This window comes from Chlorocebus sabaeus, chromosome 26 (genome assembly GCF_047675955.1).
Source record: "Chlorocebus sabaeus isolate Y175 chromosome 26, mChlSab1.0.hap1, whole genome shotgun sequence".
Classification (NCBI taxonomy): Eukaryota; Metazoa; Chordata; class Mammalia; order Primates; family Cercopithecidae; genus Chlorocebus; species Chlorocebus sabaeus.
Window position 1 is genome coordinate 56,764,665 of NC_132929.1, and position 19,879 is coordinate 56,784,543.

The window sequence follows — 19,879 nt, forward strand, 5'->3', positions numbered from 1 at the left end:
GCTATAGAGACAATCAATTGCATAAATAATCCTGCGAAGTTTTCTCTTTCTTTTAAATATTAAAAACACCTATCTTACTTTGTTAACAAAACCTCAGGCCATAGAGGGTTAAGGAACCGCTGTGTCCTGTGCATCTCTCAGGATCCTGGGCCTTGCCCACTCTCCATGTGTTTAAGGAACCTCCTCAGCATGTCTCCCAGGGCTGGGGCTCCACTCCACTCCACGTCAAGACAGGCTCATAAGAGACCCATGGTCCTTGTAAGAAGTCCGAGCTGGTGCCTGCTTTCTCACAGTGAGGTCACTGGGTGACACCCAGCAGTGCAGCTCGTAGAGCTTTTCTCTGCAGAACTGATTCTTCAGATGAGCATGAAGCTGAGCCCAAACATCTGAATTTCCACGTGGCAAGTTAAAAGCTTCCATTAGAACTGCTTGCCTGTCAGCCTTATGAACAATTCTGTGCAGGCAGAGTGTGGTGACTCACATCTGTACCCCAGCACTTTGGAAGGTGGCAGATCACCTGAGCCCAGGAGTTCGAGACTAGCCTGGGCAACATAGCAAAACCCTGTCTCTATAAAAAAAAAAAAAAAAATTAGTCAGGTGTGGTGCATGCCTGTAGTTCCAGCTACTCAGGAGGCTGAGGTAGGAGGATCATTTGAGCCCAGGAGGTTGAGGCTGCAGTGAGCCATGATCACACCCCTGCACTCCAGCCTGGGCAACACAGTGAGACTCTGTCTGAAAAAACAAAAGAAAGAAAAATGCTGTGCAGAACCCCTAGCACACAATGGGGAGTTGTCATCTGCTGCCCAAGCCTCCCCACCTCCTCTGCTAACAGCAGCATGTCTGCCCCACTCAGCCCAAGGTCTTGGGGCACAGCATTTCCTGAGGCCATGCTTGTCCCTCCAGCCTTAGTCACATTTACTTGCAGTGTGTTCTCCTGTTCACCTGTTAAGCATTCTTGCCACACGATTCACCAGAACCAAGTTTAGAAGCACAGCACCCTGTTTGAGGAAGGAGAAACCCCATGGCAGTTGCTTTCGAGTCAACCAGGCACTCAGCACAATTACCACCTTGAGCCCAGAATCCTGTTTCTCAGGACAGCATCCACCTTCCTGCAGTCACACATGAGATCCTTCTCCACATCTGGTTCCTCACCTGGGTGCGGAGAGACCCCTTCATCTCCTCCTGAAGGTGGGCCTCGTAGACTCAAGTCCCCCTGGGTATCTAGTCCTTCCTGGAAGCGCAGGGACCATCTGGCACTGATCTACTCAAAAAAACCTTCAGTGCCAGGCCCCAAATCAGCACTGGAAAACAGAAGACAGGAGACCTGGTCCCCACCCAGAGAAGGACGCAGTCCAGAGACCGGGGCAGGGGAGACAGACACGTAAAGGGAGGCAGGCAGGACAGTCTGCAGTTGCAACAGCCATGGTCTGTGCAGGGGCCCTTGTGGCCTCCTGTCTAATGGGGTCAAGAGAGGCTTCAGAGCAGAACTAACACGTAACCCTGGCAAGGTCTTGGAGCATCCCACTGTGGCCGTGACAAGACAGGTGGGCAGGCCACTTCCTTGCCCCAACCATCCAGTGCCTTTAGCTCCATGCCTCTCTCTAGTCTCCACTAAACAAATGCCAGTCCCTGAAGTATGAATTGAGATGGGACACAGGAAGGACAAAGCCCTGGGCTGAGGCCACTGCACCACTGATAGCCAAGAACAGGCTCAACACAGATGGGGCTCCAGGTTCAGGGACCATTTTTTTACATTTGCCTTCAAGCTATCTCACACTCAGGTGATAATAATAGTAATGATAGCAGCCTGCCCTTACTGGGTGCTTATTTTATTATATGCTAGCATGTAGCATTCATTCAGTACTCACTATAGCCCTAAGAAGGAGATACCATTATTATTCCCATCTCACAGATAAGTAAACTAAGGCACAGTGAGGTCAGATAACTTACCCAGGCTAACTTACTGTAGCTGATAATAGCGGAATCATGCCTTTGGAGCCAAGAATCAAAGCTGGGCAGTACATCTGAGACTGTGCTCCCATCACTACTCTGTGCTTACCATCATTTTCAAATCCATTCACAGGGGACCTCAGAATTAAGCAAGAATTGGATGTCCCAGCAGATGTCCCTTGATGTACATTCATGAGAAAGGGGCTGGAACCCTTCCAATGACAGCATGAAAAAAGAGTATAAAATCAAGAAATGAAGGACTGAGAAGTTTCCTATGGCCTTGCCATCAGTGCATCACGTGTTACCTTTGGCCACAGCTGTTTGCATGGAATAGGACGCAGGGAGAGTGTGTTAAAAGCCAGGCTGTGGTGGAGTGAGCAGGTGATAGAGTGGGGATGAAGCTGAGCAGGAGAGCAGGAAGGGAGGCTCAGTCTTGGGAGGGAGAGGGAGACCTCGAGGTGAGGGGTTGCTGTCATCATTTCTGTGATGAGTACGCTGCTGGAGGAAAGCTCCCAGTGCAGGCAGAGGGAACCCAGGATAAGGTATTGGGGTTCACATCAGCAGTGTAGGGGGGGCCTGGAAAATGGGTGGACACCAGACCCCCTTCTGGCCACAGGGTCAGCCTTTACTCCACAGAGCTTCAAGGAAGTGGAGTCCTGGCTGGGAGAAGAGGTCAGCCTTTGGTTAAGGACAGAAGAAAGAGGATGTGTGGTTAGGAAGAGGACCCAAGGGTTGTTCGTTAGTGAGGATGGTTACTCCTGAGGGCACAGTGGGAAAGGGTGCAGAGAACAGAGCAGGTAAGTATGGGTGAGTGGAGAAGAAACAAAGCAGGTAAGAATCGGTGAGTGGAGAAGGAACAGAGCAGTCTGCCTCATTAATGATCAGTTTCATTAATTATTAAACACAAAACAGGCTTAAAAAACAGGCAGTGTTTACATTTGCAATGGACACACACCCTAGCCCAGCATGGGCACATCTGAGTGGCTTCCCAGTGCCTTCTGTGCAGCCCTGGGGCCTATTGGTGTGGCACTGATGGGTTCCTAGGCATGGCAGCACCCCACAGTACCTGGCCTCAGATCATTATCCATGGCCAGAGCCCAAAGAGATAGCACGGTCAATCCCAGCTTCCCGCTTCTGGCTGGCTGGAGCAGGCAGGAGGTTTGAAATGCCTGCTGAGCAGACTTGCCGGACATCACCCATTGGTGGACCAGGGGCAGACATCAAGTTGTGACAAGCATAGCATGTGACTTTTGAACAGTGCTTCAACTGTTTCAGACTCCTCAGGATAGCTTTGTAGACTGTTTATACATTGAATGAGAAAACACAGCCCTGCCTGTGTCTCAGCCCTTTCTGTGAAACACATGCTGGTTTTGTTCCTCAAGACTTCAGGAGTCAAGTCAAAGCATTTCTTCCATTTCAGGCTTTTCGAGTTATCTTGAGCTTTACTGCTGTCATACTTGTGTTTCCAGTCTTAGTTTCATTTTCATTTTGAGTCCAGTCCCAGCAAAAACCTAGCCATTTGAAATGTAGCATCCACTAGGAAACTACACAATCCGTCTACATAAGCCCTGAAAAATCCAAGCATTTATTCCCTTAACAAAGTAAGTGGGGAAAGTGTTGTGCCTGTAGGGCCCAGTCAGGAGACAGAAACCATGCCAGTGATTTGAACAGGAAAACTTTAAAGATTTTGTGACTAATAAAAGATGGTTAAGAAGGACCCTGAGGAATACAGGAATAATAAACGTGGGCACAACTTCCACCTCTAAGGCTAAGGGAAAGTAGACAAGACAGGAACTGAGAACGTGGAAGAGGAGAACCCACCCCACAAATCCTGAGGTTCAGCCCTTATTGGAGAATGTGCATCTGTCTTGGTAACACACTATAGAGGCTCTGGACTGCAGTGGGTCTGTAAAAGCAGCCTGCCAGCTGACTGAGACACTCAGTAGGGGGTGCAGATGGACCAGAAATGGTCTACACACCCACCTACCAGATGGCCAAGAATTTCCCCAGGGAGTGCCCGCAGGTAAAACTGATTCACAGGAAGCAGCCTCTGGGTGGTAGAGAAATGTGCTGGAGAGGGAGCGCCCTGACCTCCTGCACACTGCTGCTAGACACACTGCAGGAGGAAAGAAACACCTGATCCAGGAAGAGAAGCCACTTCGCTGCGACACCTTGCTTGTCTCGCCAGCGTCCTCTGTTGAGAAAGCCTAATGCTGCACTCACTGACAAAGGAGAACTGTTTGCAGGGTGTAGTTTCAGTATCATAAAACAGGGCCAAGAAGGATGGATCTAGAGCTAAGAGGCAATAAATTTGATAACTGACAAGAATGTATATGACCTGAATCCTCAAATTGCTCAGTTTCTTTTCATTTCAACTACTGCCAGGCATCTGCTTGTTGATATTACCTTGTTTCTTGGAGAAATGCAGGGAGCCAGGGCACAGATTGCTCAAAGAGAAATGGCTCAAAGGTGCTGTAGCAGATCAGGTTTTAATTCCCTGACTTGCTTCAAGTGTGGCATACACATATATAGGATCTAAGTTACATTATTTTCTTAGCAGCATGCTTCCAGATACAATGTCTTGGCAAGCACCAGCATGTCCATAGCTCCTTGTTCCCCACATGCTTCTCAGTTTAGGGTGAGGCCTCTAAAGCAATTCATCCATGGATGACACAAGTCAGATCAGGTCGATAAAGATTAAATCAAGTCACAGTAAATAAGCTAACAACTCTGGGGATGAACGTCTTTTACAAAGATGGAGAAACACATCCAGAACACACTGCCCTTTCGTAAAAGAGCCATGCCCATCCCAGCCTGCCCCACCCAGCCCATATTCACTTTGGAGAGGGGAATTGAAAGAATTTGTTATTCCAGGCTGGGTGCGGTGGCTCACACCTGTAATCCCAGCACTTTGGGAGGCCGAGGCAGGTTGATCCCTTGAGGCCAGGAGTTTGAGACCAGCCTGGCCAACATGGGGAAACCTTGTCTCCACTAAAAATACAAAACTTAGCCGGGCACGGTGGTGCACACTGAGGCAGGAGAATCGCTTGAACCTGGGAGGTGGAGGTTGCAGTCAGCCGAGATTGCACCACTGCACTCCAGCCTGGATGACAGAGCAAGACTCCATCTAAAAAAAAAAAAAAAGCAAAAAGAATGTATTATTCCAAAAACATCTGGAGTAAGAAACGAAAGGCATAATTTGAAATAGGGGAACAGGGTAGACTAAGCACAGGCAGGGAGCCCGTAGTATTTCGCTGATCTAAAATGTTTGCAGACACCATGCACCTTCTTCCTCCTCAGCTCCTGCCCACAAAGCTCGGTCCCGGACATTTTTACCAGTGAATTGTGGGGAATTATAGACCTCCCCATCCCTAATACTAGTTAGTGTTGAAAAGGTGAGGCCTTAGCTAGAAGGCTCAGAAAGACTGTAATCCTTGCTGTGAGATGCGTTTTTCTTCTGCCTAGAAGGCATTTGTAAGAGAATGAGCTGCCGTTTTGGTGCACTTTGTTCCTTTATCCAGCAGGGTTTCTCAGTGTCAGCACTATTGACATTTTAGGCTGGATAATTTTTGTTGTGGGGGAGGGGCTGTCTGTTCCTTATAGGGGGTTCAGCAGCATCTCCCTGCCTCTACTTACTAGGATTTCTCTGTTTATGATAATGACAGATGTCTCCAGACATTGCCAAATGTCCCCCTTGGTTTGGTGGCAGGGTGGGGTTGCGCAAAATCACTCAATTGGGAACCACCGAGCTAAACCCAACGACATAGGACCTCCAAGCAGGACTTCGAGTGAGCCTTAAGTCTTAGGGCAATTTCCAAATCAGCTGAACCTCACAAGGAAAAATGTTAATGAGAGGAGAATGATAGCATTGAGCTTCAAATTTTTAAAAAAGAAGGAATGTCATCCCTTTCTCTATGACCTAGGAACCCACAAGCTCCTCAAGACTCTGACCCGTGGTCTGGAAGCCCACGCAGTTGGCGCAGTTGTTACCAGCCCATAACACAGTCTCTCTGGGCTGGGAAGTGGCCCATGCACCAGCCAGGGCTGTAGCAGCCCAGCCCGTGCTCAGGAAGCCACCAGAGTGAAAGAAACACAGCATGGCTAGAACTCAGCTCATAGTTTGTAACTATGTAGGTAGCTTTGGAACAATAAAGTAATACAAGGATTTTGGTGACCACTGGGTTTTTTTTTGTTTTTTGCTTTTTGTTTTTTTCCAGAAAGAGGCTTGTAGGTACACTGTGGGGTGAGCCATGGGAAGCCCCTTCTCGCCACTTATACGCAGAGCAGGTCAGTCAGATTTAGGTTAAGAACCCACAATGCTCTGTTATCCAGGAGAGATTACACTGAAGTTCTTGCTAACTATCTGGTCAGAGTGGTCAATATAATTCAGGAGAAAAAATAAATATACTTTCAGTAGCAGAGGCTGAAAAGAGGACTTTCCACTTATCTCTTCCAGCACATGGCCAATGAACTCATTCTTCAGGTCATCTGTTTGGATGTAACTTCCTCTAGAAAGACTCAAATCTGAGCGAGGGCCCAGTCCCAGGTTCTCCTGTGGCAGCCTGGACTTCCCTTGGAAGAGCTCATAGCAATTCTGCTTGCCTAGTAACGTTCTCAGTGGCCAGGTTTGACCATCACTGCATTACCAACATGCTGCTCAGTATTAGGTATAAAGTAGGCCTTCGATTTAAACACTGTATCAAATGAATGCACGTGGCCCTCAGTGTCAAAAAGATCTAGGTTCAAACCCTGGGTCTGGCATTTGTAGGCTAAATGAGTTGGGCTAATTTCTTGATGTCTTTGAGTCTCCGTTTCCTTATCCGAAAAATGTGGATAATGGGCTCATGGTTCTTAGAGTCAGAGTGAAGAAAAGATGAATTGAAATAATGTAAAATACCTAGCATGATTCATGGCACATAGTCATATGATGTGCACACGGTCAGTACTCCCAAAATTCTTCCTTGACTATTTCCAAAGCAATCCCGTTAACTGATTTTTTTCCCCTTGCAGAACATTAAGAATTTTTATTCTGAAATCTGGCATATGTAATTAATAGAATCAAGTACCCCAAATATGAATAGTGAGCTAATCTTCCTCTAATCATTATTCCCCTCCACCCTTCCTCATCTCTGGCTATCCCTGAGGTAAGACTGGTGAGAGAATGTGTGCTTATTTCATTATACCCAGAAAACCTCAAATGCAAATAGAAATAAAACTTCATGGAATATTCATGTTCTTCCTTCTCACTTCCCTCCCTCCCTCCCTCCCTCCCTCCTTTCCTTCCTTCCTTCCTTCCTTCCTTCCTTCCTTCCTTCCTTCCTTCCTTCCTTCCTTCCTTCCTTCCTTCCTCCCTCAGCAAGTTCTTGTTGAAGACTCCCCTATATTCCAAGCACTATTTTCAGTAAAGCCTGGGGTAGACATAGATACAGTCCTTGGCCTCAAGTCCTCACAATTTGGAGTAAATCAATATAGTGTGATGGGCCACAGGCAAGCTAAGAGGAGACAGTGACTGAGGAAGTCAGCCACACAAGGTCACCTTTGATTAGGGCTTTGAACCTGGCTAGAATTATCTAGGCACAGAGAAAGGGAAGGATGTACATGACAGAGAGAACACATGTGCAGTAGCACAGAGATGTAACTGCATGTGGCATCATGGGGGACATGCAAGTATTGTCATGTGACTAGGGCAAGAGGGGCTGGAGTTAGACATGAAGTGGGAGATGAGGCTGAAAATAGATCCAGATCACGAAGGATCTTCATGCCAACATCCAGAACATGGATGTTACTGCATAGACCGTAGTCAGCCACTAAGCAGTCTGTAAGCAGTGAACTACTGTTGGAGGGAGATCACACCAGTAGCTGTGTGGTTATGGGGGCAGTGGGTGTGGCCATGACTCACAGCACTGGTTGGGGCAGTGAGAATGGAGGAAAGCAGGTAGGAGTTGAGAGATGGTATTTAGGGGAGTGGGAACTCAGCCGATCCCAGCCACTGATTAGACGTGATGTGGGAGTGAGGGGAAAGAGCCTATGCTTGTGTTCTTCCCCTCCAGACTATGTGAGGAGGTGAGATATTGCTTTAGGCATGGAGAGCTTAAGGTGTCTTTCATACTGCTTAGACATGGCAGGGATGGATGGAGCCAAAGCTTAGGAAGCTGGGACTGTCAATACCACCAGAAACACGAGTTTATCATCCCTAGCTCTTCCCACTCACACCCTTCAGCACAGCCAGTAATCAATCAACAAGCCTAGGCACCTCCTTCTCCATCACATCTCAAATCCACCCACTGCTTTGCAGCTGGCTTTTGTTTTGTGTTTTGAGCCACTGTCATCTCTTGCAAGGATTGCTACAGCAGCCTCCTCCTGTCTGGCTCCTTCCCTCTCCTCTTGTCTACCCCATTCCTTTCTCAGTTGGTCTCTTTCCCTCTCTTTTTGTCCACCCACCCATGGACCATCCACATCTGTGTGCTTTCTATTTCTGCCTAAAAACCTTCAGTGTTTCTCTGTTGTCCCCAAAGTTGGTCATACTGATAGTGTGGAACCTGGCCCCTGGCTTACCCTCCAGCCTTATCTCTTATGACTTGCCTGATCTCACTCTGTTCCTCTTCCATCCTGAGCCACCTGTAGATGCCCGGATGAACCAAGCCCTCTTTCACCATCAGGCCTTTGAACAGACTGACCTTCTTCTCTAGAATTATTTTCAACCTCACCTCCAAGCCCTATACCCGATTAATTACTAATTCCCCTTCTGGTGTCATCTGAGATCTCTGAAAAACCTTTTCTACTTGTCATGATTAGTTAGGTATCCCTCGTAAGGGTTTTTATTCTAGTTCTTCTGACTCTTACAGCAGCTCTCACCTGTGCAGAATCATCTGTTTGCTCCCTTTCCCAATCATGCTGAATGCTTGTTGAGAGAGAAACGATCTTATTCTCCAGTGTATGTACAGTACCAGCATGGAGCCCACGTCAGAGCAGGAGCTCAGGAAATATTTGCCAAGTGAATAAATGAATGAGTCAGTTCATGAGACTAGAAGAGGTATTTCCTTCTTGTTTGTTGATGAGAGGGAAGGCCTGACTCAGACCCCTGCTTTCAACATACGTTAAGAGACAGGGTCACTTACAGGAAGGACCAGGAGGCACGTGAGAAAGAGTAGTGTAAGAAGTAGCAGAACCAAAGTGAAGTTCAATCCTAGAAGTCAACAAGATAGTTTCAAACAGAATGATCAAGAGTGTTGGATACTCAAGAGAGATTGAGAAGAATGGGCACTCTTCAAATGCCTGTTGGATGGGGCCTGGCAGTAGAGTAATTGCACAGGGTTGAGAAGGGAGGGAAAAGAGAAGATGCTGTGTGTGTGGGTGGCTGTAAATGTTGATGGCAAAGGGAAAGAGAGGTAGGTATGTGCCTTAAGGAGGAAGGGCTGAGGGCATTGATTTGCAATGGGCAAGCCCCAAGGAAGCCATCATTGCAGCAGCATCCTGGATGACCCTGCATGGCAGTCAGTTCCCTGAATGTGTTAGGACATTCCCCCAGTCTATCATGCCCTTCCTTCGGCACCAGTGGCTATGTCCCTTCACCCTCCGGCCAAGCAACATGGACCCACTGAAGGCCCCATATTGTGCCCAGCCTCTGCAGGCTTCCAGAATGGGACAGGTGCCTGTCAGGTGGGAATTTCCTCGTGGCTCCAGCTGGCGATGCTGCTGTTTTAACTTTGCCACAGTTGTGGACCTAGCCTTCCCTCTGCTGAGCCAGTTAATGAGGCCAGCGGACAGGCTTCTATGAAAGAGTTCCTCCTGGCCCTCGGGGTCTTGTGTGGGATTATTAGGAGAAGACATTTCACATTGGCAGATGAATTTTCTGTAACAGAATCCCATGTGCACAGTAGATTTAAATCTCTCTTATGCTAAGGAAGGGAGTTGTACCCTGCCTCAATTTTATAGAATTCTTTACCAACTATTGTCATCATATAGAGTTTGAAAAGCACCAATGGTAAGACATTAAAGGGACCTTATGTGTTTTATTAAAGCCCTTTATGTCTCCGGCATTATATATGGGTGGATGGGTGAGAGAGAGAGAGAGGGAGAGAGAGAGATTCTTCTCCCTGAACACTTTCTAACCTGGCCTCTCATTAACGCAGTGCCCAGGTTGGGGGTTGGATAGGGCCTGAGTCTTGCCTGTGACCAGCATGACTGTTGGAAAGAGTAGTATGGGACAAGATGGAGCTTGTCTTGCCACCCAGAGCTTGATAGAGAGTCCATTGTTTCCAAAATGGTACTGAATGATTTGAAACAAGAAAAAAAGTTTCTAAGATTTTTGATGTTCCTTAAAGGTATCCTCTTTGAAGGGTATTTTTTAAGCCTCCTCTTTGGTTGAATCTCAAAAATGTTTTTAGACAAAATTGCACTTATTGGATAGGCACAGTGGCTCACTCATGTAATCCCAGGGCTTTGGGAGGCCAGAGCAGGGGGATTGCATGAGGCCAGGAGTTTGAGACCAGCCTGGGCAACATAGCCAGACCCCGTCTCTACCAAAAAAAAAAAAAAAAGTTTTTTAATTAGCCAGGCATTGTGGCATGAGCCTGTGGTCCCAGCTACTTGGAAGGCTGAGGCTGGAGGATTTCTTGAACCCAGGATTTCAAGGCTGAAGTGAGCTATGATTGCACCACTGCACTCCAGCCAGGGCAGTGGAGTAAGACTCTCATATACAAAAAAAAAAAAAAAAAAATTCCACCTATGTTTCCTGTTTTTTGGTTTTTCCATTGGCAATTTTTTTGTATAAACTATAGACAGAAGCAAAGTGGCTCTCATTTATAAATGAATTTGCTGATTCCCACAGAGGAACCTTATCTTGTCTGACCAGTGCCCAAATTTCTTCCCCCTCAAACAAACTGATGCAAAAAAAAAACACTCTGCCAAAGAGCCAGGCCGGAAAAGACTGTGGTGCTTGGCCCTGTAGGAGGACCTTGTATAATGCGTGTGTGGCTTCCGAGGAGTTGCTCAGGAGGCAGAGGCTGAGGTTGGCAGTTCTCAGGGGAATGTCAAGGTGAGGCTTTTCCTCTAGCGGGACCAGATGCCTTTCAAGAGCATTCGGTGGACCAAGAGGGAGTCAGGAGCAGGGGCAGGTATGTCTTCCTCCTCATGCCAACACCGTACTGCCGAGGACAGACCCTCTGTCAGCCCACGCTCTGCATGCCACAGACATGCCCCTTGCCCCCAGATGCCCGCAGGAGGCCTTTGTGCACAGTCACCAAGTGCAAGGAGCGCTGCAAGGCTTAAAGCACCTAGTCACCTGGCAGGTGACCTCAGGAAGAGCCACCCTCTCTGGCCAAGTACCTGCACCATTGGGCAAAGGGCTCCTGTGTCTCTTATCCCCTCAATTTATGATCTTTCAGTCAGTGAGAAAGATGAGGATAGCAAATGCATTCCTCCAGCTCTGGATGGAACATGCCTTTCAGAAGTGGGAGGCCCTCCAGCCGCAGTGGTTCTTAGGTCTCACAGAACCACAGGATGGCTTTTAAAGGAAGTGTACTGTATGTCGGATCTTTCAGCTGAAAGTGGACAAAGTAGCGGGCAGTTCCAAGGACGGCCCTCAGAAGTCTGGTCGCAGTGGCAAAGCCAGCACCACGGCCAGCAGAGCGGTGAGCAGCACTCCCACCAGCAGCCCGGTCAGACTGAAGTGTTCCAGGTAAATCGAGCGAGCACCGCCTTCTCGTAGGTACCGGCGCCTTCTCTCTGCTTCCTTTCCCCCTCGGGCTCTGCCGCACCACCGCCTGCCCGATAGCCATCGTGAGTTCTGGCCCAGCCTGGGCTAGAGGGAGTCCAGGAGTAGAAGGCCCCATCCTACCCAGCCAGAAACGTCAGGTGCATGTGGGAAGGAGAAGGGGCCGAGGTAGCCTTTGAGCTAAGCCAAACAATAGGGCAGGCTGCAGTTGGAGATGCTTCCCAGACTCCAGAGCTATCCAGGGGAGAGGCACAAAACCAAGGCTGAAGGGGGTCTCTCCTTAAGAGCTGCAAGTGCCCCCAGGCTTGGCTGTCTGTCACTGGCTGACCCTCTTTTTCCCCACCATAGCCCCCAGGATGTGGAGAACATCCCCACCCAGTCCCTTGCTCAGTGCCAGCCTTGCCCTGACTCTGCTGTCCTCTGTGGTTAAGCTCAGGGGGAGTCCCTGGTTGAGGATACCTGGGCACCTAGAAACTCTCCATTATTTGAGACATTTCTAGACCATCCCGTGTGCCTAAGGCAGACTGTGTGACTGGGGATGGCACCGCTGCAGCCCCACAGAGCAGGTGCCCTGCCCCTTGTGGGCTTCCTTGGCTCAACTTTCAGCCAGAAACATTCCTACTGGAAGGCTTCAAATGGAGGTACGAGCCCATTAACTCCCCCTCAGCCAAGAGCTCAGCTCATCCCTCCAGGTCCTTGTAACAGGAACCCAGGCACCTCCTGCATGCACCAGGCCTGCCCTGCAAAGCAATGATGGGGGCAGGAACCACGTTGTGGGAGGGCTCTGAAACTCCCAGGATCACAACCCCTCCTTCTCAAGAATCAGTGCTCCATTGACCCCACCCTCATCCCAAACCCCTCTCCTGCCAGGGTCAGCTGTGTCTTCACAGACAGAGTCCTGGGACTCAGATGTCACTCAGGGTAGCATTCTGTGAATGTGCAGGGGAACAGCTCACCCAGGCCTTCGCCTGCCTCCCCTGACTGCAGCCTTCTCTCCTCCTTCCTCCTTCTGTAAGGCATTGTTCCTTGCCCATTCTGAGGCCCCACAGCAACCCCGTAAGGCAGAATTTCCTGACATGGATCTTCATAGTCACGATGCTAAAAAGAATTCTTGGCCAAATAAGCTTAAGACACACTGGTTAAACAAAGTTATTAAGTTTATTGCAGGACATATCAGAACTTTTATTACACCAATGAGGACTATGGATGTCTAGGAGGTAGGCAAAGTGTGCCTTGTTTCCCAAACTTATTTGTCCACAGAATTCTTTTCTCACAGAGCATCACATGGGCTGAGAATTCAACAGAACACATACTGGGGAATTGGCTGTAAGACATTGAAATAGTGCTATTCCTGTTTTCTGGATGGGTCATCTGAGGCCCAGAGAACTTGAAAGACGTGTTGAAACTGAAATCTAACCATTCAGGGATTTATCCCTGCACTAAGATAAACATGGAAGACAGGCCACCCAGGTCTCCACACACATCCTGCTTCCACTCCACTCTGCATTGGATTTCTCTTGCATTTTGGCCATCTGCTATCTGCTATGTGCACCTTGCTTGGGGCCAGCCTGGGGTCCCCTGCCAATGGGGCTCTCGTCTATCCTGGGTCCCTGACTCAACCTTAGATAGACAAAGGGTGTGTCCTAATGCCGTTTACCTGCTGTCACAACAGCTCCCTGGGGAGAACAGTTTCCCAGTGCCTCAGACATTTGAGGACCCCTCCAAAGCATCCCGCAGAAGGCTGGGGAGGACCTCTGGGCTGCCCCTTTAGGGATGGCCATGAGGGTGAGTGCAGGCTGGGCTTCTGGGACATGCCCAGTGCACGGACAGAGGAGCTGACTCCTCTGTGGCTCTCTTTTCCTCTCCTCTGCAGGACATGCTGCCCATGCCGGGAGATCCAACCCAGGGGACTGGCAACTATAACATCGAAGACTTTGCCGACCTGGGCATGTTTCCACCGTTTTCTGAGTAGCTGCGGGCAGAGCAAGTCTCCTGTTGTACAGTGCCACCCATACTGTGATGTCGATGCCCGTGTGAACGAGGCTCACCCTCGCCCTGCTTGCCCTGCCGTGGGCCCCCCAAACCAGAAGCCATCTCCCCCGCTGTGTGTCCCCAGGCACGTCATTGCTCCACTCTCCCCTGCAGCCGTGGCTGCTCGGCCACTGACCAGGGGCCCTGGCAGACATTAGGGGATCAGTTGTATTTATTGTACTTTACCTGTGTGTGCTCAGGAGGTGAGCCTAGTGGGTCCTTAAATTTGGTTGTGAATAATCTCTTAATAGACAATTTATACCCGTGAAAGTTCAGCCAGTGCCCAGGTGACCAAGCAGCACCAGCAGGCCTGCCCAGGATGCTGAAAGCAGATTTCTTCTTGCTTTTCCCTTCTAATGGATGCGTGGGGCTCCGGGGAAATGCTGGAAAAATAGGCAAGGAGAGTGCACAGCCCTTGTTCCACCAGCTGGAGCCAAGAAGCACAGAGACACAGAGGCATCTGCCCCTCAGCCCCGCTGGTCTGTCTGTGCATCCATCGCGCCAAGGGACGTATGTAATTTGTGCAGTGTGACATGAACTTGCTGTCCTGATGGATATGTTGTGCCTTGTGTCTGTCATGTGTGGACAGCGTGAGTGTATAGAATCCAGAGTATGTAGAGAGCCAAAATGTGTGGCCCTGTCCCCAAGCTCAGCAGCGCCAGCCATGACCAGAGGATGCTCGGCCCAGGGTCTGGGAGCTGGGCTAACAGGCTGGCACTTCAGCAGGGTCACCAGGAGGCACAGCTAGGGGTGTGCTCACATGGGTAGGTCAGTTCTTTGGTCCAAGCCCCTGGTGCAGATTCAAGCTCCTCCTCTTAGAGGAAGCACCCCCTTCCTCTCACAGGAGCCCCATGGGAGCACTCACCCTTCTCCCAATTGGATCTGAACAGCTGTGTTCCTGGTCCCACATAGGCGTGTCTCATCCTTGCCCCACTGGTGAGAGGAAGACCTTGTGGCTGCCCAGAGCCTGTAGGACAGCATGCCTTGAGGTCAGAGGCCAGTCCCTTCTCTACAGATGTAGACAGCAGGGTAGGATGCCCAGGTGTCCTCACATGGGCACCGTGAAACACTTTCCTCCAGGCCACATGAGCCTTTGTTCTTCAGCCCTACTGGAGGAACAGCAGCTCTGGGAGGCACAGAGTGCAGGTCTCAGGGGCAGAAGACTTGGGTTCCAGTTCTGGTTCTGCCACACACCCACCGGCCTTGAATTTCTCCGGTGGTCTCAAGACAGGAACAAGGGCTGACTCTAGAAGCTTCTGCCTGGCTGACCTCTGAGCCCATGATCCCTGGCTTGCTTTGCTTCTCTTGAATTTGAAGAGAGTGTAAGAATCCATCCCCCTGTTTTCAGGGACCTCTGCCTTCTCCCACACCCCTTACACTAGTAAGGACTCCTTCAGCCTCTTGTGTTTTCTTCCTTTTGTGACCGTTATGCCCCCTCCCTGTTTCTCGTCACCAGCCCATTAGCCCACTGACTCCCATATGGTAGAAAATGTACTGTGGCTGCTGCAGGGCAGGTGAAGGGACCCACCCTCTGGGAAAGCCCTTATGTTCCTCCCAGAGTCCTTAAGGTAGCTCCTCGCAGATGCTGGTTGGTAGTGCAAATGCTCAGAAACAACCCGTGCATCCCTACCCATGGATTCTGCAGGACCAGGAAGAGTGGCATTGGTTCTAGAAACCTGAGAACGGAGTAAGCCCAGCTTGCAGGAAGGAGTTTGGAGAGAGTGTTTGCTGTGATCCATCGAAAGCTCCACATTAAACCCCAGCCCTGTCTGGCCAGGGAGATCCGTGTGCTCAGTGTTGCTGGGGAATCTACAAAAGTCAAACACTGCTTAGTAAAATGCCTTTGACTGGTCGTCAGCTGTGCATGACTACAGTTCCTAGACTCTAAATTAATCCCAGCTTTGCAGTTTCTAGAACTTTTTGTCTGTAATGGTGATTGGGTCTCCATTGTAGATGCATGCAGTGTTCACTCCAACCTCACAGGCTCTCTTACTTCTGGGAAATGGCAGGTGGTTGAAACCCTGCACATCTTCCCAGGGCCAGCCCCAGAATGGGCCTTTCTCTGCCTGCCCTGCCCTTGGGACCACCTCTGCGTCCAGCAGCCTTGAGCTTGCCCCAGGCCATGGGCATAATTATTTCCCCCAAAAAAGGCACAAAAATAGGTTTAGGATCAAAGAAGTGTTTCTCAGTGAAATGAAAGCAGACTTTTTATAGCCTTTAGCTTGTGAGTTTGGAAGTTTGGGGGGGTCTTATGTTTGTTTTTGCCTTCTGTTTCTTGGAGGAGAGTTGGGGGCTTTACTTAGGTGCATACACAGACCCAGGTGAACACTCTGACTGTGAACCTGCCTTGTATCCGGAGCTGTGGTGGGCACTGAGGGGATGCAACAAAATTAGGAGAGGATCCTTGCTCCCATCATCTACTTCTCCTACCTCAACAGGGGTTCAGGATGCAGTGAACTCAGTTCTTGGCCCTTGGGTGAGGATTCATGGATGAATGAAAGCTAGACCTGATGGGGAGGCATTATGACTAAATAGGCCCAGCCTCCTTCCCTTCCAGCTCTGTGCTAGGAGCACAGGCGGGGAATCTGAGTAGAGTCTGACCCCAGTTTTTGCTTATGATTTGTAAAAGCCATCATGGGGCCAATAAGAAAATAGGGGTGATGGAGGGGGAGAAGCCCAGGACTGGGAGAATCGCACATGTTCCAGGGGTTTTCACCAAGGATTTTCGAGACATACTGGAGTAAGAATTAAAGCCCCAGAAGGTTTAATAATCGTGGTTGGTTTGCAAAAGCGCCTCCCATGCCAGTCCTGCCCAGCCTTGGAGGCCAGAATGCCCATGGCCCCTGTGGTCTGCTTGTCCTTCAGCCCATGCCCAGCAGATACCTCTTTGACTGGAGATGGGCTCAAAGCTGGATTAGGAAGGGGAGAGGCACTTGTGACTTTGTTTGGCTCTGTGACTCACTTCCTCGCTTACACCTCATCTGAACTACTAGACTTTCAACTGACTTTCCTTAGGCCAGACAAGCAGACAGCTTCCCACAGAAGAGGTCTGTACAGTGACAACCCGGGCCACAGCAAAGACACAGATGCAGCCACAGTAAGGCTCCATCAGGACTGGGTCAGTGATGGCAACAGGATGGCCAAGGATGGCTCTAGAACACTCTGCCCATGCGTCACTCCCCCCAGTTTTATTTTTAGCTTTGGCTTCAGGGAGTGACAGCCATCACAAATAGCCACATTCTGCTCTACTCTCCAACATACCAAATTCTACACTGTTGTTATTTCATGAGAAGTGAATATTGCAGATTGGGGGGATTCTGGTTGTTAAGGAACTTACACTGGGGAGCTTTACTCTTCTGTGTCAATAACGTGACTACGTGTTCTCCAGATTAGCCACACGTGCAAACATCAGTGTCCTTCTAGCTTTAGCCAAGAGAGAAACCAGTCCCAGGGAATGAATGGTTATCTCCCCACTCCCGGCAGCACTTTGGGCAGCCCATAAGCTATGCGAGAACGTGAACACTCACCTCTCTGGGCTCACCTTGCTCCGTCACGGTTCTCACCTGCCACATAAAAAGGAAGAAGCCAGTGACCAGAACAGCTCTAGCCAATAACAAGTCAGAATAGAAATGTTCTTTATATTACCAGAAAACATGGGCTCGGCCTAAGTTGCTGTGTCCTAACCTGCCAGGGATCATTCCCCACCAAACCCCCTGTACTAAGGAGCCATGAGCCTTTTGGACATTCACCTTTTCCTTGACCGTTTGGAGTCTGGGGCAACTTAAGGAGGCACCACACAGTGGTGTAGGCACATTTCCACACGTAGGTGTCCCTGGCCTTTGTGGCCAAAGCTGGTGTTATGGTCAACAATGGGCCAGGGCCTGTGGGGCACTGACTTTGAAAGTGGCAAAATGGAGTTTTCACAGGCTGTGCGGGAACAGGACAGCTCGCTTCATCTAACATTCTGTTTCCTTTAAAAAAAAAAAAAGAAAGTAAAGACAGAAAAATATTTCATAAGCTGGTGTCAGTGGACAGTTTAAGCACTTAACCATTTCTCTTTCTTCTTATGGATGTGAACTGTGCTGTGGATAAATCATTTGTATTTCTTGAATGTTCTCTATGATTAACAGTTATTAAGTCGGTTGTGTATATGTGTAACTAATGTAACTGCCTTTTAAAATTTCATTACAATAAAAATGACTTGGCTCTGAACAACGAATGGCCCAGGCCAAGTTTGTAATTGAACCATCCTTGGAACTTGCCCTTTGTATTACACTCCCTCCTATGGGCTGTACTGTGTCATCATCTGTGAGGGATGTGATGTACATTATACTAAAGAGTGACCCTTTTGGAGGTTTAGCTTCTTAGGATAGAAAAGGAAACTAGGGCTGGGTGCTGTGGCTCAGGCCTATAATCCCAGCACTTTGGGAGGCTGAGGTGGGAAGATCACTGGAGCCCAGGGGTTTGAGAACAGCTTGAGCAACAAACCAAGACCCTGTCTCAAAACAAAACTAACAAAGGAAACTAGCGTATCAGTCATATTGCATTAGAACCAATAGAAAATAAATAAACAAATAATAGAAGGAAACTCATGACCATCTGTGTTAGGCAAGGCTCTCTAGAAGCTTCTTTACAAGTGAAATTTTTGTTAATACAAATCTGGTATGTGGTTACTCTCCCTGGTTTACAGATGGAGAAGCTGGAACTCAGAAAAGTTAAGAAAACACAGGAAGGAAATGGCAGAACCAGGATATTGAACTCAGGTCTCAATCAAAAACCGTGTATATATTGTCCTCTTTAAACACTCTTATTATTATGTTTTAATCCTCACAAAATTAAGTTAGTGTTTTAATATGCTGATGCCTCTAGTAAATACAATTGACTTTTGAACAGCATGGGTTTGAACTGTGCGGGTCCACTTACATGTGGATTTTCTTCCATCCACCTCTGCCACCCCTGAGACAAGAAGACCTCCTCTTCCTCCTCCTCCTCCTCCGCCTACTCAACCTGAAGATGATGAGGATGGAGACCTTTGTGAAGAGCCACTTCCACTTAATGAATAGTAAATATATTGTCTCTTCCTTATGATTTTCTTAACATTTCCTTTTCTCTAGCTTACTTAATTTTAAGAATACAGTATATAACACATATAACATAAAATATGTGTTAATTAACTGTTTATGTTATTTATATTCTAGTCAATGGTAGGTTATTAGTTGCTAAGTTTCAGGGGAGTCAAAAGTTATACATGGACTTTCAACTGCATGAAGAGTAGGCATCCCCAATCCCTATGATGTTCAAGGGTCAACTTACTTACAAATTCTATTTTTATCTCTGCCGAAAGAGAACTTTCTGGATTCTAGCAAAATGGCAGACTAAAATCATTTTAAAACCCTTCCATCAAACACCTAGCATTGCTAGTTTTTACAGCTTTATTGATCTATTATTGACACAAAGTAGACTGCACATATTTAAAGTATACATAAAATTCTGTGACCCTGACTTAAACATAGACTTCTTAGATACTACACCGAAAGCATGATCCATCAAAGAATAAACTGACAAATTAGACTACATAAATATTAAAGGCATTTGCTTTTCAAAAGACACTGCTAAGAGCATGAAAAGATAAGCCACTGATGGGAGAAAACATTCACAAGTCATGTATCTGACCAAGGACTAGTACCTAGAATATGTAGAGAACTCTTACAATGGAATAAGGCAAATGACTCAGTACAAAACAGGCGAAAAATCTGAACAGGCACGTCACCACAGAAAATATACAGATGGCAAATAAGCATGTGGAAAAAACTGATTACCATCATTAGTCATCAAGGAACTATAAATTAAAATACACAATGACTCTAATATTTGGCTAAAATGTAAAAAGGCTGATGATAGCAAGTGTTGCCCAGGATATGGAGCAACTAGAACCCTCATTTAGGCAAAATGGTACAGCCACTTTGAGTAACAGTTTCTTAGGAAGTCAATAATCCACTCACCTTATGACCTAGCTTTTTCATACCTAGCTATTTGCCCCAGAGAAATAAAAACATATTTCCAAACAAAGACTTGAATAGGAATATTCATTGCAGTTTCATGTGTAATAGCCACGAGGGAAAAACAACCTAAATGTCCATCAACAGGTGAGTGGATAAACAAATTGTGGTACCACTACACAAT

The 19,879-nt window shown here is 48.0% G+C and overlaps 1 protein-coding gene across 5 annotated transcripts in view; it reads left to right on the plus strand.

Annotated features, from left to right (window-relative positions):
• ARNT2 (aryl hydrocarbon receptor nuclear translocator 2) overlaps positions 1-17,693 on the plus strand; it is a 201,490-nt gene extending 183,797 nt beyond the window's left edge. For 3 of the 5 annotated variants that reach the window (XM_008015663.3, XM_008015661.3, XM_073012386.1), the window contains 2 exons: positions 11,493-11,629; positions 13,539-13,742. In XM_008015663.3, the coding sequence (XP_008013854.1) occupies positions 11,493-11,629; positions 13,539-13,637 (236 nt within the window). In that variant the 3' untranslated portion in view covers positions 13,638-13,742. Of the gene's footprint in view, positions 1-2,083; positions 10,507-11,492; positions 11,630-13,538 lie in introns of those variants that run through there. The other 2 variants (XM_008015660.3, XM_008015665.3) reach the window with 2 other exon arrangements.
• The last annotated feature ends 2,186 nt before the right edge of the window (positions 17,694-19,879 follow it).